This window comes from Parasteatoda tepidariorum, chromosome 3 (assembly GCF_043381705.1).
Source record: "Parasteatoda tepidariorum isolate YZ-2023 chromosome 3, CAS_Ptep_4.0, whole genome shotgun sequence".
Lineage (NCBI taxonomy): Eukaryota > Metazoa > Arthropoda > Arachnida > Araneae > Theridiidae > Parasteatoda > Parasteatoda tepidariorum.
In genome coordinates this window covers 19,693,831-19,710,747 of record NC_092206.1, presented here as the reverse complement: position 1 = coordinate 19,710,747, position 16,917 = coordinate 19,693,831, and the positions used below count along the sequence as shown (strand labels likewise).

At 27.5% G+C, this 16,917-nt stretch overlaps 1 protein-coding gene across 1 annotated transcript in view; it reads left to right on the top strand.

Moving 5' to 3' along the window:
• Positions 1 to 15,659, top strand: part of LOC107449907 (uncharacterized) — a gene marked incomplete in the record, with an annotated part of 26,430 nt that extends 10,771 nt beyond the window's left edge. Inside the window, 7 exon segments of the mRNA XM_016065582.4 lie at positions 497 to 541; positions 3,028 to 3,185; positions 7,306 to 7,586; positions 9,345 to 9,429; positions 12,258 to 12,462; positions 13,730 to 13,888; positions 15,228 to 15,659. Of these exon segments, the coding sequence (XP_015921068.3) occupies positions 497 to 541; positions 3,028 to 3,185; positions 7,306 to 7,586; positions 9,345 to 9,429; positions 12,258 to 12,462; positions 13,730 to 13,888; positions 15,228 to 15,556 (1,262 nt within the window).
• Positions 15,660 to 16,917: the final 1,258 nt, after the last annotated feature.

Genomic DNA, 16,917 nt, shown 5'->3' with positions numbered 1-16,917 from the left:
TTATATGGAAGAATTTACCCCGACCCGCCCTTATTTAGGGCATACGGGTAAATGTTTATTAAAATAAAAAAAAAATATCCAGAGAACAGTAGAAACATAAATTACATAAAATACACATCAGACATGGCAACAGCCCATGAACATGGCGGGCGTAGAACAGCTAAAATCATGTAAGGTGCTAAACATTAAAACAGCAATATATTAAAAGTGTAATATATTAGTATTATAACGCCCTTTATTTCTTATATCATAAAGTGCATCATTCATATTTATCATAAAATGCATCAGCATAGTAGAAAAAATGATTGATATTATTAAACATATTAATAGTTTAATATAACAAATTTCAAATCTCTAGCATGTTTAAAGATATATTATTGTGGGACATAAGGCTTATAGTTATAGTCCACTGAGTTTATTTAGTTTTGTATTTTTTTATCTTTATTTATAAACTAAATAAATTTAACCAAATTATTCAAATAGTGCTTTCTTTTAGGAGACAATGAAGAAAATCCCTCTCAACCTTCTGAAGCATTTGAAGGTTTGTTTTGCACTTAATTCTTTAATATTTATTTTAGTTTCATTTTGAATATGATATAAATAGTGATATAAATTGACTGTTATATTTTGTTACACATAAAATATTTTAGAACTTAACCTGTTATCATATTTGGAATATGTTTGTTCACTTTTATGACTACAAATGGTTTTATAAAACCTATAATCTGAGTTTGTAGATAATATTTTTTTGAAAATATTACATTGACAATAAATAATATTGATAATAATAATATTACATTGACACCATTCCAAATTTTCAAATCTGTCACTTTGCAATTGGTAGGTTCAGTTTTCGGTGTGACGTGAATAAATAGTATCATCAGGGCCGAAACATATACATAATCTTATATTTATTTTTATTTTGTGTATTAGCAATGGTGATAATGCATTTGTTTATAGTGTGAAAACAGTTTGATATATTCACATGTAGAGTGGCTCAAAAATATGTGTCAAAAATATAAATTCTGGTAGAGGGGAGATAAATAAGCATATTTTAGATATGAATGATGGAGAACGCTGTGGGTGCAGAAATAGTGAGTTAAGCCGATGAAGAACGCTGTTGCTTAAAAATGTACAACATTCTATGTGCTGCAGTGAATCTTGTATCTTTATTGGTTTTCATGTTTTTGTGCACCTGCTGTTAACTGTAATTGATTATCATTTCGTTATATACTGTTTGATTTTGCATGAGATACGAAATGCAGTGTAAAAACGCTAGCACATAAAGCAGCATTCATCATAAGTAAATGAAAATTCAAGTTAGATAAAAGAAAGCAATGATTTATGAACAGTTTATAGCTGCTAACAATGAAACAATTTCAATCAAATTACAATTAATTACACTTTATAACTGCTTGAAAGTAAGCAACACTGACATAACAAACAAGTAACATTAGTAAGCAACAACGCTCTATATTGGCTTAAGGTTGCCTTTCTGCTCCCATTTCTTTATGAAATCTGCTTATTTAGGTTCCCTCTACCTCTCTTAACATTTTTGAGCCACCCTGTATTTTCATATGTGCTCATTACATTGTTTTCTTATGTTATTGTGATATCCTCTCTTTTACCGATAAATAATTTAGCATATTAATATTCATATTTTATGAACTAATTGTTAATGCAAGAATATAAAACAATTTTAATTAATTATATTTTTTATGATTAAGAATTTTCAAATATGAAAAATATGGTAACTGCTTTAGTTATTCATGCTTATAGCATTTAACTGTCAACTCTGGGTTTAGCATACAGGGTCCAGACATTTTGTAAAAGGTTCTGTTTTTCTAAAATTACGAAAAAATAATTTGCGAATATAAAATAAGCGTTAAGTCACATTCTTTCAACCAGGGTCCTGCTTTTGTGAATTTGTGCAAATAGTGTCCTGTTATTGCAAAAATTGCTGAAAACCTTTTCAAGAAGTTTTTAAATTGTAAATGGATATAAGATTCTGCTCAACAATTGCTGCTACTAAATTAGAGATGCAACATACAAATATTTGGTATTTAGCCTGTACTGCTTAACACAAAATATTCATTTCGGACGAATAATGGAAGCAAAATCACTCACATTTTTAATAATTTCAATTGACATATTTTAAATAACACAACTTAGTAATGTATCTCTTTTAATGTGTTATGCATTAAGTAAACTTAAACAATTCTTAATTTTATAATATTTTATTTAAAAAATTGCCAGAAATTAATTTTTATTTACATAATATTCTATTAATTCTGTGAATAAATATGAATTGATCAATTATTTATTTGCAAAAAAATATTATTTAATATTAATAAGAATGCGCACACGATGTTTGTAAAAGTAGAAATCTTTTCTTGGAATACTACATTTGGAATTTAAATTAAGGGAAACTTAGTTTGTCTTGAACCATCTTTCTCCCCCCCCCCCCCGGGAAGGGTTTTTCTGNCCCCCCCCGGGAAATGCTTACTCGATTAACAAAGCAATAATGAAGATAAACAGATTTGTGAAGGGTCTGATTAATAGATAAATTATTTTGTGAAGGGTTCATTTTCATGAAAAGATATTTTATGAAGGGTCTGTTAACGGACCCAAATTTTTTCTAAACAGACCCCTGGCATGTTAAATCATTTAGTTGTGAACTTCTGTAAAAAATTAAACTATACTTTCATAATATACATAACAGTCAGAAATACTTTGAATTGTCATTGAAAAAACACACATATATTTTTATTTGTTTATATTAGTATGGTTAAATTTATTTTCGATATTCATGAAATAAAATATGAGTATGAATTTCATCGAATAAACATTTAATCAGCAATAAATTGTTCATTTATTTGTACACACATCAAAGTGAATTAAATGTGTTTAATTGTTTTAACAATTGGTAAGTGTTGTAAAATTCACCAATGATAAAATCTTTTGATCTCATTTAAATTCAGAATTATAACGATGAACAAAGATTAATATTTCTTTTTAATTTTCCAGTTTCAAACCTCAGATATGACGAGCTTATAAGTCTGCTGAAGGGAGAATATGACTTAGCACTGAATACTAGTCATTCTGTATTGCAATCTGCAAAAAAGATAGTTAAAACTGCATTTTCTTTCTTTAAATTAAAGTCTTCTGATACTCATTCTGCAGAGGTAACTTTATTGAAAAATATTGGTCTACGTTATTGAAGCAATATTTCAGTACTACTTATTATTTTTTTAAAAATATTCTTTAAAGTCTTAGCATATTGTAATAATTTTTGTATGTCTGGAGTAATCCTATTAATTTGTGTGTTTTGTCAAAGTGAAATATAGATTATTAGACACTGAAATGTATTGTTGATTATTACAGGGTTCTAATAGTTCTTAGAAAGTGTTTATTTTACTCCGTTATTTCTAAAAACTCTTAGAATTATTTATTTTTCTTAAGTAGTTCTTAGGAAATGTTATTTTTTTAAGTAGATTTTTTTTAAATCAACAATTTTATTTTGATCATCTAATTTTTTTAACACTATATCAGTGATAAAACTGGATACATGTAAAAATTGTTGACAAATTGAGAACATGTGTGTTGCAATAACAATCTGCGTCATCAGATCACTGATATACATTTTGTAATTTTCACCCTTCCTCTCTTAAAGGCCGTGCTATAAAATTCTCAGTATTAGTCGCTATTGTACCTGTTTGTGGACTTCTTAGATTGACATGTGTGATTTCGTCATTGTTTCGGTTTTAGTTGTAGCTTAATTCTCTGATTTTTCAAAAAAGTAAAAATCTGCTTTTAAAATTTAGTTGGGCGAAAACAAACTTGTTGAGAACGTTAATTTTGTGGAAGAAACAAGTCCTAGTGTAAATACAGAGATATCCTCGCTAATAACACATTCACATTTAGACCATCATGTAATAAATCTTCCAACATTTTTTTCCTTCTTTGGCGCACCAACTTTAAGAGGCTTGGAGATGAGCTTCACCCGACGCTAACAATGCTGCTTCATGCCGAGTGTTTCATAAAAATAATTTCACGAAGTAAACCTTTTCTGTTAAATTGTAAATTATCTACAATTAAAAATTTAATAATTTTTATAATAATTTATTACCACTTTATAGTAAAATTTGTATTATTGTACTCGCATGTGCAACTCTACTGCATTTTGCTAGATATTCTCAAATTCAAGCTTCATTTTCTGCCCTCTGAAATCGAAGCGAAAAATCTCTTAATCACTTTTCAATGACTAATATAATCAAGAAAAGAGCTCCTTGTCAAAAACTAGTTATTTTATCATGATAAAGTAAAGTTTTAAAAAAATTATTTTGCATTTTGTTAATGCATATAGTGCTTAAAAATATTGTATATTTATAGTACAATTTGTATTATTGTACTCTCATGTGCAACTCTACTGCATTTTGCTAGATATTCTCAAATTCAAGCTTCATTTTCTGCCCTCTGAAATCGAAGCGAAAAATCTCTTAATCACTTTTCAATGACTAATATAATCAAGAAAAGAGCTCCTTGTCAAAAACTAGTTATTTTATCATGATAAAGTAAAGTTTTAAAAAAATTATTTTGCATTTTGTTAATGCATATAGTGCTTAAAAATATTGTATATTTATAGTACAATTTGTATTATTGTACTCTCATGTGCAACTCTACTGCATTTTGCTAGATATTCTCAAATTCAAGCTTCATTTTCTGCCCTCTGAAATCGAAGCGAAAAATCTCTTGATCACTTTTCAATGACTAATATAATCAAGAAAAGAGCTCCTTGTCAAAAACTAGTTATTTTATCATGATAAAGTAAAGTTTTAAAAAAATTATTTTGCATTTTGTTAATGCATATAGTGCTTAAAAATATTGTATATTTATAGTACAATTTGTATTATTGTACTCTCATGTGCAACTCTACTGCATTTTGCTAGATATTCTCAAATTCAAGCTTCATTTTCTGCCCTCTGAAATCGAAGCGAAAAATCTCTTGATCACTTTTCAATGACTAATATAATCAAGAAAAGAGCTCCTTGTCAAAAACTAGTTATTTTATCATGATAAAGTAAAGTTTTAAAAAAATTATTTTGCATTTTGTTAATGCATATAGTGCTTAAAAATATTGTATATTTATAGTACAATTTGTATTATTGTACTCTCATGTGCAACTCTACTGCATTTTGCTAGATATTCTCAAATTCAAGCTTCATTTTCTGCCCTCTGAAATCGAAGCGAAAAATCTCTTGATCACTTTTCAATGACTAATATAATCAAGAAAAGAGCTCCTTGTCAAAAACTAGTTATTTTATCATGATAAAGTAAAGTTTTAAAAAAATTATTTTGCATTTTGTTAATGCATATAGTGCTTAAAAATATTGTATATTTATAGTACAATTTGTATTATTGTACTCTCATGTGCAACTCTACTGCATTTTGCTAGATATTCTCAAATTCAAGCTTCATNCGGGAAGGGTTTATTCGATTAACAAGACAATAATGAAGATAAACAAATTTGTGAAAGGTCTGATTAAAAGATAAATTATTTTGTGAAGGGTCCGTTTTTAAGTTGAAATATTTTGTGAAGGGTCCGTTTTTATGGAAATACATTTTGTGAAGGGTCTGTTAACGGACCCAAATTTCTTCTAAACAGACCCCTGATTTCATAGCTGCCAACTCTATTAGATTTTCCAGTAGACTACTCGATTTTGCCAGTTTCTCTCGGTCTACTGGTTTAGTTATAATTCTCCTCGTTTTTGAACATTTAAGAAAATTCTCTAAAATTGAGTAAGTTTCCTAAAAAAATCCGTATTCAAATAAATTTTTTTACAGATTATTGCTTGAATATTAATATAAGTATTACGTTGTACGTAATGACGCGAACCTTGTTTATAGAAATCAGTTCAAAACTTTTTTTGCTCTAAAATGCTCCGTTTATTTTTATTCAGAACTCTCTTTTTAAATTAATTAAAAAAAATCTTTCTATCTTTGAATTAAATGCATATTAATATTCCAAATTATGAGTAAACTTGATACATAGCATTTCAAGTATGTTTAATGTCAATCATAACCGGAAAATATTGCACTTTTTCTATATTGATGATGATAAAATTCCTTATGTGTATTTAGTACATTATGCAACAATTGTCATGAAATTTATATTATTTCGTAAAATCTACTGGATTTTTTCTCATCCATGTTGACAGCTATGGTTATTTTTATTTATACATTTTCCTCCTCAGAATGCATTGTATACCAACAAAATTTAATTTCCAAAAATTTATTTAATTTTGTCTTTTGTAATATTTTGTATTGCATTAAAAAAGAAATAATTGGTTAATGAGCAGAATTATGCTAGAATTCTGTATTGCAAACTGTTCATACAATAAAATTCCAAGAAAAGAAGTCATATCTGTATAGAGCTCAAAATGGATTATCTTTCCGTTACTAGAAAGCCACTTAGACTGTTAGTTAAGAACTTACTTTATACTATGTTGCTTTAAAATATGGATATAGTAAATGATCAATTTAACAACTCCTAATATCCAAATGTAAATAGACATAACGAAAGATTGTTAAGGTTGTATGCTAAAAGATGTCATATCTCTATACAGCTCAAAATGTAATATCTTCCTGTTATTGGACTACCAGTTTGATTGTTAGTTAAAAACTTACTCTATGCTACGTTACTTTCAAATATGATTACAATAAATGATCAATTTAACAACTCCTAATATCCAAATGTAAATAGACATTATAAAGAGAGGTTGTTAAGATTGTATGCAAAAATAAGGCAAACATTTAATTATAATTGCGCAAAATGCTGCAATTTTAAATGTAACTGATAGTATTCTGTTAAGCTGGGATATCAATCAAAGTACTAGTTTTAAAAATAATTTTACTAATTTACAGATTATATAAAATGAAATTATATGAAGCAAGGACAAAAAATTTCTTCAAATTTCTGCACTTTTCCTTTTATGGATCTATTTATTTACTTGGTATGAATTTCAATAGTGCATAATTTTAAATATTTTATTAAAATTGTACTTAAAGTTACAAAAATCAAACTCATGCAAATATATTTTCTTTCAATAATAAACTGCATTTATCTTGCTTACTTGTTAGATTCATATGCGTATATTAAATAATTATTTGTTACTCTAAAAATTTGTTTGTGGTATACTTTCAGAGTATTTTTTGAAAAAAAAAGAGAAGAAATCTAAAAAAAAAAAATATTTTAAATTTTATCTATACCTTTCTTTTAAATTTTTCAAATCTGTGTATTCATGATTTTTTTGTCATAATTTTTTAAGAATTTATAAAATTGTTATTTATAAAAAACAAGCAACTTTTCTTTGCATATTATTTTCTAGCTATGAAGACACTCTTCATGATATAGTTGTTGAACTTAGTGAGGAGTTAGACATACCTTTGTCTGAAATGGATGAGGACTCTACTTATGAAACTTCAGAGCCACCCTCATCTGAATCCATGCTAGGGTCCAACAATTCTAGGATGTCTGTATTATCTGTCAAATCCTCTTCGGGTTCTTCTAGTAGGGCTGAAAATAGGTAAATTTTCTCAACTTTCATTGTAAAAATATTAGTTCTTTCTTGAGAGGAATAGTCAGGGTTTAGAGCATAATGATCAGACCTAGTTTCAAATTCTGGAAAGAAAAAAACTAGTCGATTCGTTTATTGCTTCAGTATTCCCCTTGTAGATGAAAATTATTCCTATGGTAGATGGATTGTGGGACTGAATACCTATGCTGTTGGACTTATTGCATTGGATGATTTTGTGGTTTTTCATTATTACCTTTAATTCTACATTTGATTCTATATTAAGAAAAGGCAGATTAGTTTCACATTTCATTCAAAAACGTTTTCCATAAAGGCTAGTTTGCTACTGGTCTTATCCAGGAGTTCCCTTGTTTTGTGATTTAGATTCAAAATTATAAAACGACAGTGTTCAGCACTCTGCTACGGATTGGCTGTTCAACTTCAGTGATACAAGTAAGATAGTTAAGCTTAAAAAATGCTCGAGACCCAAATAATTTTACTCAAATAAGTAAGTCACTGCTTTTTTATTTTTAAATTGTGTTCAAAGTTAAAGCATAAGAAAAAGAGCACATGCGAATTAGTGTCTAAACACCAAATGAGTGTAGAGAAGTAAAGAGCCAAACATGTGCAAAGTGGTTTAACCAATAGAGACAGAAAAACAAATTTTCACAAGGAAATCGAAGATAGGATATAAGAAATAGGTGTTAGGAGGTTTGGCAGAAACCACAGGGTGTTAAAGATCAAATCACAATAGATTTACAAATATTGAGCTGCTAAAAAGATCATTAACTGAATTATTAGAATTTTTCAAAATATAGAATGATTCTAGATATCAAGTTCAGTAAAAGAAGAGCAGTTTTGAGTGATTTTTGAAGAAAATTTTTAAAAAACTGTGACTGGAGCTCCAACTATCCAGAGCGTTTAAAAATCGGTTAATGTCTTGATTTTGGACATATCTTTTGTGCTCTTTAAGGGTACGTTTAATTTGTCTGGTAAACATAAAACAATGTTGATGCTAAATTTGATAAATATCCCAGCTATAAATATTAGTAATAGGACTTTTGTCATTTATAGGTTAAATTACTTTGCACTTCTCTATTCTTATTTCATGTTTGAACACTGTGAAATGTTCTTGTTTATAATACCCAAAACTATAGTATGTCCATTTCTGTTTTTTCATTTGTGTTTTAATGAGATTGCTTTTTTTTCTTTTGTCTACATAGCACAAAGTATACCTTTTTTTGGTTATTTAAAGTTGTTGATCTCTTTTTGTGAAGTTATTGATTTTTGAATATTTTATTCATCGTATTTCTTTCTTCTCTTGCATTTATATTTCTCCTTAATTCTTCTGTTTTGGTTGTATCTGTTATGATTGCTTAATTATGGTAATGGGCTATTCAGTCTAAGCTCCACATTGTGGTTGAAAGTATTTATCAATCGCCCACTGGAATCGTCCACTAGACTTTAATTGATGTTTATTAAATTTTTACTGGTTATGTTTAGTTAATTTAACTTAAAAAATTGTGAAAATATTGAAAATTTTAAATCAATTATTTTGTACAAGGCTTCAGATGTTAAAGAAGAAAAATACATTTCCTTAGGGATTATTACATAAAGCTTTTAATTAATTCAAAATTATGTGTCTTTTAAATTAAAACTTGAAAAATCCAGTTCAGACTGTTTGTTGAATGTTATAATTAGAATTGAAACATGCTTTAACCGCATTTCATTTATGTATGTTCAGGCTTATATGAAGTTTTTGTATTTTAGAAAAGTTGTTTGTCGGAATGACATTATGAATAACATTAAAAGTCGACAGTTTCTTTTAACAAGATCCTCACCTAGGAAAAAGAAGGTAAATTTCTTTTTTATTTGTTCATCCTAAAATAAAATAAAAACTAGATGATTTTGCCATATTATATTGTTTAAACGTTTTTATCAAATTAATGACAGAACTATGAATTTGATTTTAAGGTTTGAAAAATATTTATATAATTTTTAAAAAAAAATTAATATTTTGATTTTTTTGTCTCATTACATTCTTTTATAGAATTGAACCAAAATGTTTTGTCTAAAATCTATTGTGTCAAAATTTTAAAAAAGTATTTCTGATGTTTTACTGTCAGTTTTCTTATGGAAAATAAAATTGTTGGTGTATAGTTCTGCAATCTGAATATATTTATGAAGTAATTTATCGGACAATTTTAATAAATCTGTTAGAATTTTTGTAGCTATTTATCCCACCATTACTAGTTTTTTAAAAAATTTTTCCACTACAATAAATTTCACTCATTTTTATATTATTATCGGGACTAATAATTCGAAAGCAGAAATATCCCTAAATGCTACTTCAAAACATTTTTAATCCATCTATCTTAAAAATTTTGAAGTTGTATATCTTTCAAATATGCAACTCAAAGTACTCAGAATTTCGTTATTTATAGATCCGTCTATTTCGAATAGTTTTTTAAAATTATCAGTTCTACAAAACTGATTTATTATGTACCTGACGTTTATGTTAGGCAATTTTTTCTCAATAACCACTTTTGACATATTTTTTAGCATTGCTTTCGCCGCACGCTGGAAGGGGAATTAAATTTTGCAACCCTATGAAATTGAAATTCACCTGTATTATAATTCTTTTTTCCACACAAAATGTATTTCATAAATATTAAAATGGCAGATCTGTGTCCAGAGTTCTGCCAAGGAATTTAAAAGGGCAGGGCACTTACTCACAGAATAGAGCACTCTGAGTTTTGAAAGGGCACTCATTTTAAACCGTAAAAATTTATCAATGTGTAATTTTATATAATAGCTGAGTTTGATCCTCAACAATTTTAAATTACCCTTTTATACTATTTTATGTGTGTATTTCAAAAAGTTATTCTTACTCATTAAAATAAGAGAACAATGGTAGTTTATAAAAATTAATTAAAGTGCTAAAAGACAATAATCACTGTGCACAAATTTTTTCGAAAAAAGTTTTAAAAAAAAATTAAAAAAATATTAATTGATAAATGACGTAAAAACTTTTTTCTATAACTTAAACTGAAAATTATGGAAAAATAAATATTAAAAGGTGCATTTTTTGTACAAAAAAACAAACAAACAATTTATTTAAAAAATTTAAAAAATTAAAAATTACTTAAAAAATTCATTAATATACCCTTTCTTGAAAAAGGAAAAGAGAAAATTGTAAAAATTTAAATATTTGAGAAGAATTCTAACAAATGAATCATGTGTAACAGTAATCAGTATTAAACTTATTAACATAGATAATTTTACCAGTGTGTAATTATTATTTAAGTAGTTAATTAATTTTTTAAAATTGAATATGAATAAAAACACAACGTTTTTAAGGGATGTCGGCTTATTTTCACAAAAAGGGCAAAGAGGGCGCATCAAAAGGTAGTAGGCAGGGTGTTCCGCTCTTCTAAAAACACTTGCTATATCAAATGTTAATCTTCAAGCAACAGTTTTGTTACCACTCTGCTGCAAATTTCAGAAAAATATCGTATTATATTTTTGAAATAATATTAAAATTATTTTTCAAATATGCAACTCAAATCAGTCAAAATATTTTTATTTATTTATCCAACCATTTCTAATATTTCTTTTTTATTTATCCCACAATATCTATTATTTTATTATATTTAATTTCACCCATTCTAAAATTATAAGGACCTATAGCTTAGGAGCAGAAAACATCCTTGTATGCTACTTCAAAATATTTTCAATATATACATCATTAAAAATGTTGTGAAGTTGTATATTTTTTCAAATATGCAACTCAAATCAGTCAAAATATTTTAATTTATTTATCCAACCATTTCTAATATTTCTTTATTATTTATCCCACCATTTCTATTCTTTTATTACTTCCATTATAATTAATTTCACTCATTCTAAAACTATAAGAACCTATAGCTTGAGAGCAGAACACATCCCTGTATGCTCCTTTAAAATATTTTCAATGTATACATCTTTAAAAATGTTGAAGTTGTATATTTTTCAATTATGCAACTCAAATCAGTTAGGATATTTTTGTTTATTTATCCATCCATTTCTAATATTCCTTTATTATTTATCCCACCATTTCTATTATTTTATTAATTCCAATTATAATTAATTTCACTCATTCTAAAACTTTAAGAACCTATAGCTTGGGAGCAGAAAACATCCTTGTTTGTTACTTCAAAATATTTTCAATGTATACACCCTTAAAAATGTTGTGAAGTTGTATTTTCAAATATGCAATTCAAATCAGTCAGACTATTTTTATTAATTTATAGAAACATTTCTAATATTTCTTCATTATTTATCCCACCATTTCTATTATTTTATTATTTCCATTATAATTAATTTCACCCATTCTGAAATTATAAGAACCTATAGCTTAGGAGCAGAAAACATCCTTGTATGCTACTTCAAAATATATTTCCAATGTATGCATCCTTCAAAATGTTGTGAAGTTGTATATTTTTCCAAATATGCAACTCAAATCAGTCAGGATATTTTTATTTATGTACGCCACTTTAAATATTTTCAATGTATACAAAAATGAAGTTGTATATATTTCAACTATGCAACTCAAATCATTCTAAATATTTTTATTTATTTATCCCACAATTTCTAATGTTCTTTTATTTTTTGCATTATATTCAATTCTATTCACTCTTATAGTATAAGAACTTGTGTCCGGGTGCTGAAAACATTCCAATACGCTACTCCCCTCGGCTGTCATCAAAAAGAAGGAAAGAAAGAAATCTTAACTGCAGCATGAATGCCATTAATGTTCGCAGAAACTTATTTCCAAAAGATCAAAAGCTTTCAACTCCTAAGTACAGTCGCTCTCCCTATAAAAGGAAAAGAATGCGTACTCCCAAATGTAAGTAACTGTTTTAAATTTAAACTGTAGCATTAATTTAAAATACTTGAGTGCGTAACTATCTTTTCATTGCGTTGCATTTTAAAAATGTCACATTAATTTTATGTTGATATATTGTTTGTATTGTAGAAAATTTTCTTTATATGTATATTCATACCTTCCAACAACTGCAAAATTTATAGGGATTAAGAAAATATTTTTCCTAGTGGTAGCAAAAGGTTAAGTATTAATAATTTAATAAATTAGAATTAAAAAATTTTGTCTACTGCTACACATTAAAAATTTGTTGGTTTGCAACCACTCACCAAACTTAATGGTTGAAATTTACTTATTATGTGTTTGTTAAAAATACTCGTCTATTTGATTATGCACAGATCACCTTTCTCAAAGACTCACCTTTCTCAAAACTTTACAATTTTGTTCAGACCATGTGATTCTAGATCATTGATATTTAAAAATAATGCTTTACTGTCAGTGAAACAAATTTAGTTATTACAAGTGTGAAATGAAGTTTTTATAATATGCTACTGCCCATTAATCATTTTTGGATTACTTTAAAAATATTCAGAATTTTTATTCCATAAACTGATGTTTGTGGCCAGTCTATTCTGTTAATGCCATAATTTATTTGTGTAAATTTTTCCACCCTAATCTTTTTAAAATTTGTATACCATAATTGATTAACGTAATTTTTCTGTACTTCATGTTCTTATTATAAATGTCGTAATTGATTTGTTTAATTTTTTCATCATATTTTTATTAGAATTGTCATAAGGGATTTGTGAAATTTTTCCAGCATATCATGTTTTTATTGTAAATGTCATGTGTAATTTTTTCCGCTCATTGTTATTATTATAAATGTCATAAGTGATTCATGTGAATTTTTACAGCTTATATTTACATTGTAAAGGTCATAATTATTAATGTCATAATTGATTTGTGTATATTTAGCTTATCATGTTTTCATTGTAAATGTCATAATTGAGTTATGATTTTTTCAGCTCATTTCTTTTATTATACATGTCGCAATTCATTTGTGTATTTTTTCTAGCTCATCATATTTTAATTGTAAATGTCACAACTGATTTGTGTAATCTTTCTAGCTTATTATGTTTTTATTGTAAATATCATAATTAATTGGTTCAATTTTTTCAGCTCATTGTTTTTTTAAATGTCATAAGGGATTTGTGTAATTTTTACCAGCTTATGTTTACACTGTAAATGTCATAATTATAAATGTCGTAAATTATTTGTATATTTGTTTCAGCTCACCACGTTCTTAAAACGAAGTTTGTTCCTGAAACACCAACCTCAAAGCAAAATCTTTCTGCTCTACAAAGAAGAAAGTCTTTTATGGATACTGATGATTCAGAGACTTCACTTACAGAAATAGCTGAATCTCCGAAAATCAATAAGAGTGCAAAAAGTATGGAATAAACATTATTTAATTTTTCTCTCTTTAAAATTCTTGTAATAGATTTAATAAACGATTTTTTTTCTGATTGTTTACATTGTATAGGTTGATTAAAATTTAATTATTAGGCTGCCCCTTCTTGCTGCTCTTACCAACACCCCAAAACTGCAATTCCTTTCTGTTTAATTGTAACTCAAACTCACTCTGTTTTTATTAAGCAACACTAGATTCCACGCATTACATTCTTTTATCTCAAATCATAATGAGAACTGAACTGATTTAATTGTTCATGTAGATACAAAAATTCACAAAAAATTTGGGATCTTTTTATTTTATTGAGCAATTATGCCCGAGAATAATTGCTTCTAAGTTCCAAGCAAAGCAGATAGAACTGCGGTAGAGTGCCGATTATCCAAACGTTGATTTATCGGATTGTCCAATTATCCAAATCGTTCAAGGATCATGTATTTCCCTCCACCTTTTCCAAATCCCCCCCCCGCTAGAATCCTTTATTTTCAGAATATCTGAAAGTGGTAAAAAAATTGCTTCTTTTGTCCTTTTGTAACCTTGAACAGAACCTCTTGTTCGTTCTTTAGTTTCAATGTGGGTGACAACTGGCAAGTAGTTTGTTGTAAAGGAGCCCATTTCTACTCTTTCAAGAATTAGAAATAAGGAAATTAAACTCATTTTGAAATTTTCTCTCTCAATCGTTGAAACATATTTTGTCGGTCAATTTTGTAAAAGGTGAAATGTTACAAAATTTAAATCTTTTAAACATGCCATTTTTAATATGCTGTAATAGGCTCTACTACCATTGCCAGTTTTACACCTGTAAAAAGTGTGAAAGGAGGTAATTTAATTACATTCTCATAACTGTTTTTTAAAGTTTTTTACTTATTTAGATTTTTTGTTATCTGGATCGGCTTTGACCCTGATTTGTTCAACTAATCATCGCTCTACTGTATTTTTTATACTTTTTGGCAAATTATGATTTATTTGTAAAATTTTAAAATGTTTAACATATGTCGATCGACCATTAAACTTAACATTTAATTCTACCTGTATAAGACTTTTTTTTTACTTTCACCTATTTCTCCAACAATGTTCGAATATTGGTAAAGACGATGTGTATCTTTATTTTAGGAATTTTTTTTTAAAATTAAATTTAAATTTAATTTTTTAAATTAAGTATTGTGCTAGTATATTTTATTTCTTTTTAAAAATGAATTCAGCAATTTTTTGTATCTAATTTTTACGTGTATAATTCATGTGCTTTTTAAAAATGTGACTCAGTGTATTGATTTATTAAATATTATAAACATAATTTTATATTTATGCATCTCTTTTGTAGACACCGCTCAGTGTGAGCTTCTGAAGCAATTGAATGAGTTAGAAACTAACAAATTTGTACAACCTGAGCCCCAACCTGTACCTAGCTGTAGTTTTCACTGTCAGTACACCCCAGAGAGTAAGCGTAGACTGTCCTTGAAATTGTTTTCAAAATACTTAACCAGCCCCACTGCTCGAACGGGATTGAGAAAATGCAGCAAAAGACTCTTTGATCAAGTTTCACCTCATGTCGAAAAAGAGACGTCCAAAAGACTGAAGGTAGACGCGGAACTAGATGACATGTCCTTACAAGAATTTCCAGGCCAAGAAGAAACTCCTAAGAAAAGTTGATGTTTTATTTAGGTTAAAAAATAAATAAATAAAATACTGCCAAATATTTATGTATTTATGCGAAAAAAATTTTGCCTAATAAATTTTTTTAATTTTTTTTTTACATTTAGAAATTTATTACTTCAGTTGTTCATTATGGTTAACTTGTAAACTTATTACTTTATTATTCCTTGTCTATAATTAAACTTTTTAGCTTAACTAATAAAATCTAGTATAATGCATAGTTAAGTAACTTAATCCTTAATGTGGTATGTATTAATAATTTGAGAGCAGGAATAAAGAGCATATTTCTGTTGGCATTACCCAAAATTTAAAAAAAATTATTTCTTAATATTCTGATATACCTAAGGAAACAAGAAAAACTGATTAAACCAATTAAGATACTGACCTAGCTAAGCCTTGAAACGAAACAAGGACTTTTTTAAACATATTAAAATTCATTATGACAAAGCGCTACGGACATAAAGAAAACATGACTACGCTTAAAGAAAAAAGATAAAAAGGCAATTGGTTCATAATTTAAACTCTTAGCAGCATGAGTGCTGAATTTCCTTCTGAAACTATATTTTAAAATTTCACTTTTTAAAAGTCTTAGCAGTAATAATTCTGTACTGCTGTGTCTTATTATTCTCTATTTAATATATTTTGTAAATTAATATAAAGTAATTGTTTAAGACTCAAATTTCAAAAAAAAAAAAACTTTCTTTTTGAAGACAAGGCATGTTAGATATCTAGCCCATCATAGTTATTTTTGGTTATATTTTAAAATTTATAACCTGGGTAAATTTTTTAAAAAAAAATTATAGAAAAAACGCAATAATTGATATAAATAATTTAACATTTCATCAGAAAATAGTATTATAAAATTTGTCTGAAGAATTGAAAATAAATGACAAGCCTAGCACAGATCAGTCACTGGATTGTTGCGAAACGAAAATTTTTCCCCATTTCAAAACTACAATGCGTTGATATGATGAGTTAGTTAGTGAGTCAAAATATTCCTAACTTAATATGAGAGGGTAGTTAAGAATTCCTCGAAAATGCTTAGTGTCCTCGAAAATGCTTAAATTAATTTCAAAACTTTGAGAAGTGATTTTTTTTAAAAATTTAATAAACTTGGTTGGAGTGATTACTTCACCCTAATTTTTACTTGGGCTGGCTAGATTTTGGTGCTTGGGACCCAATCATTATTTTAATTCTGATTAACGGTGAGGCAAAAAAATTCCCTGATCATGATAATGGATGTACACAGAGCCGTGATGACTTAGGGGACAGAGCGTTCGCCTTCCAATTAGGTGAACCTTGTTCGAATCCTAGCGAAACGAATCCGCATCCGGCTTACACATACCACGGATCTGACG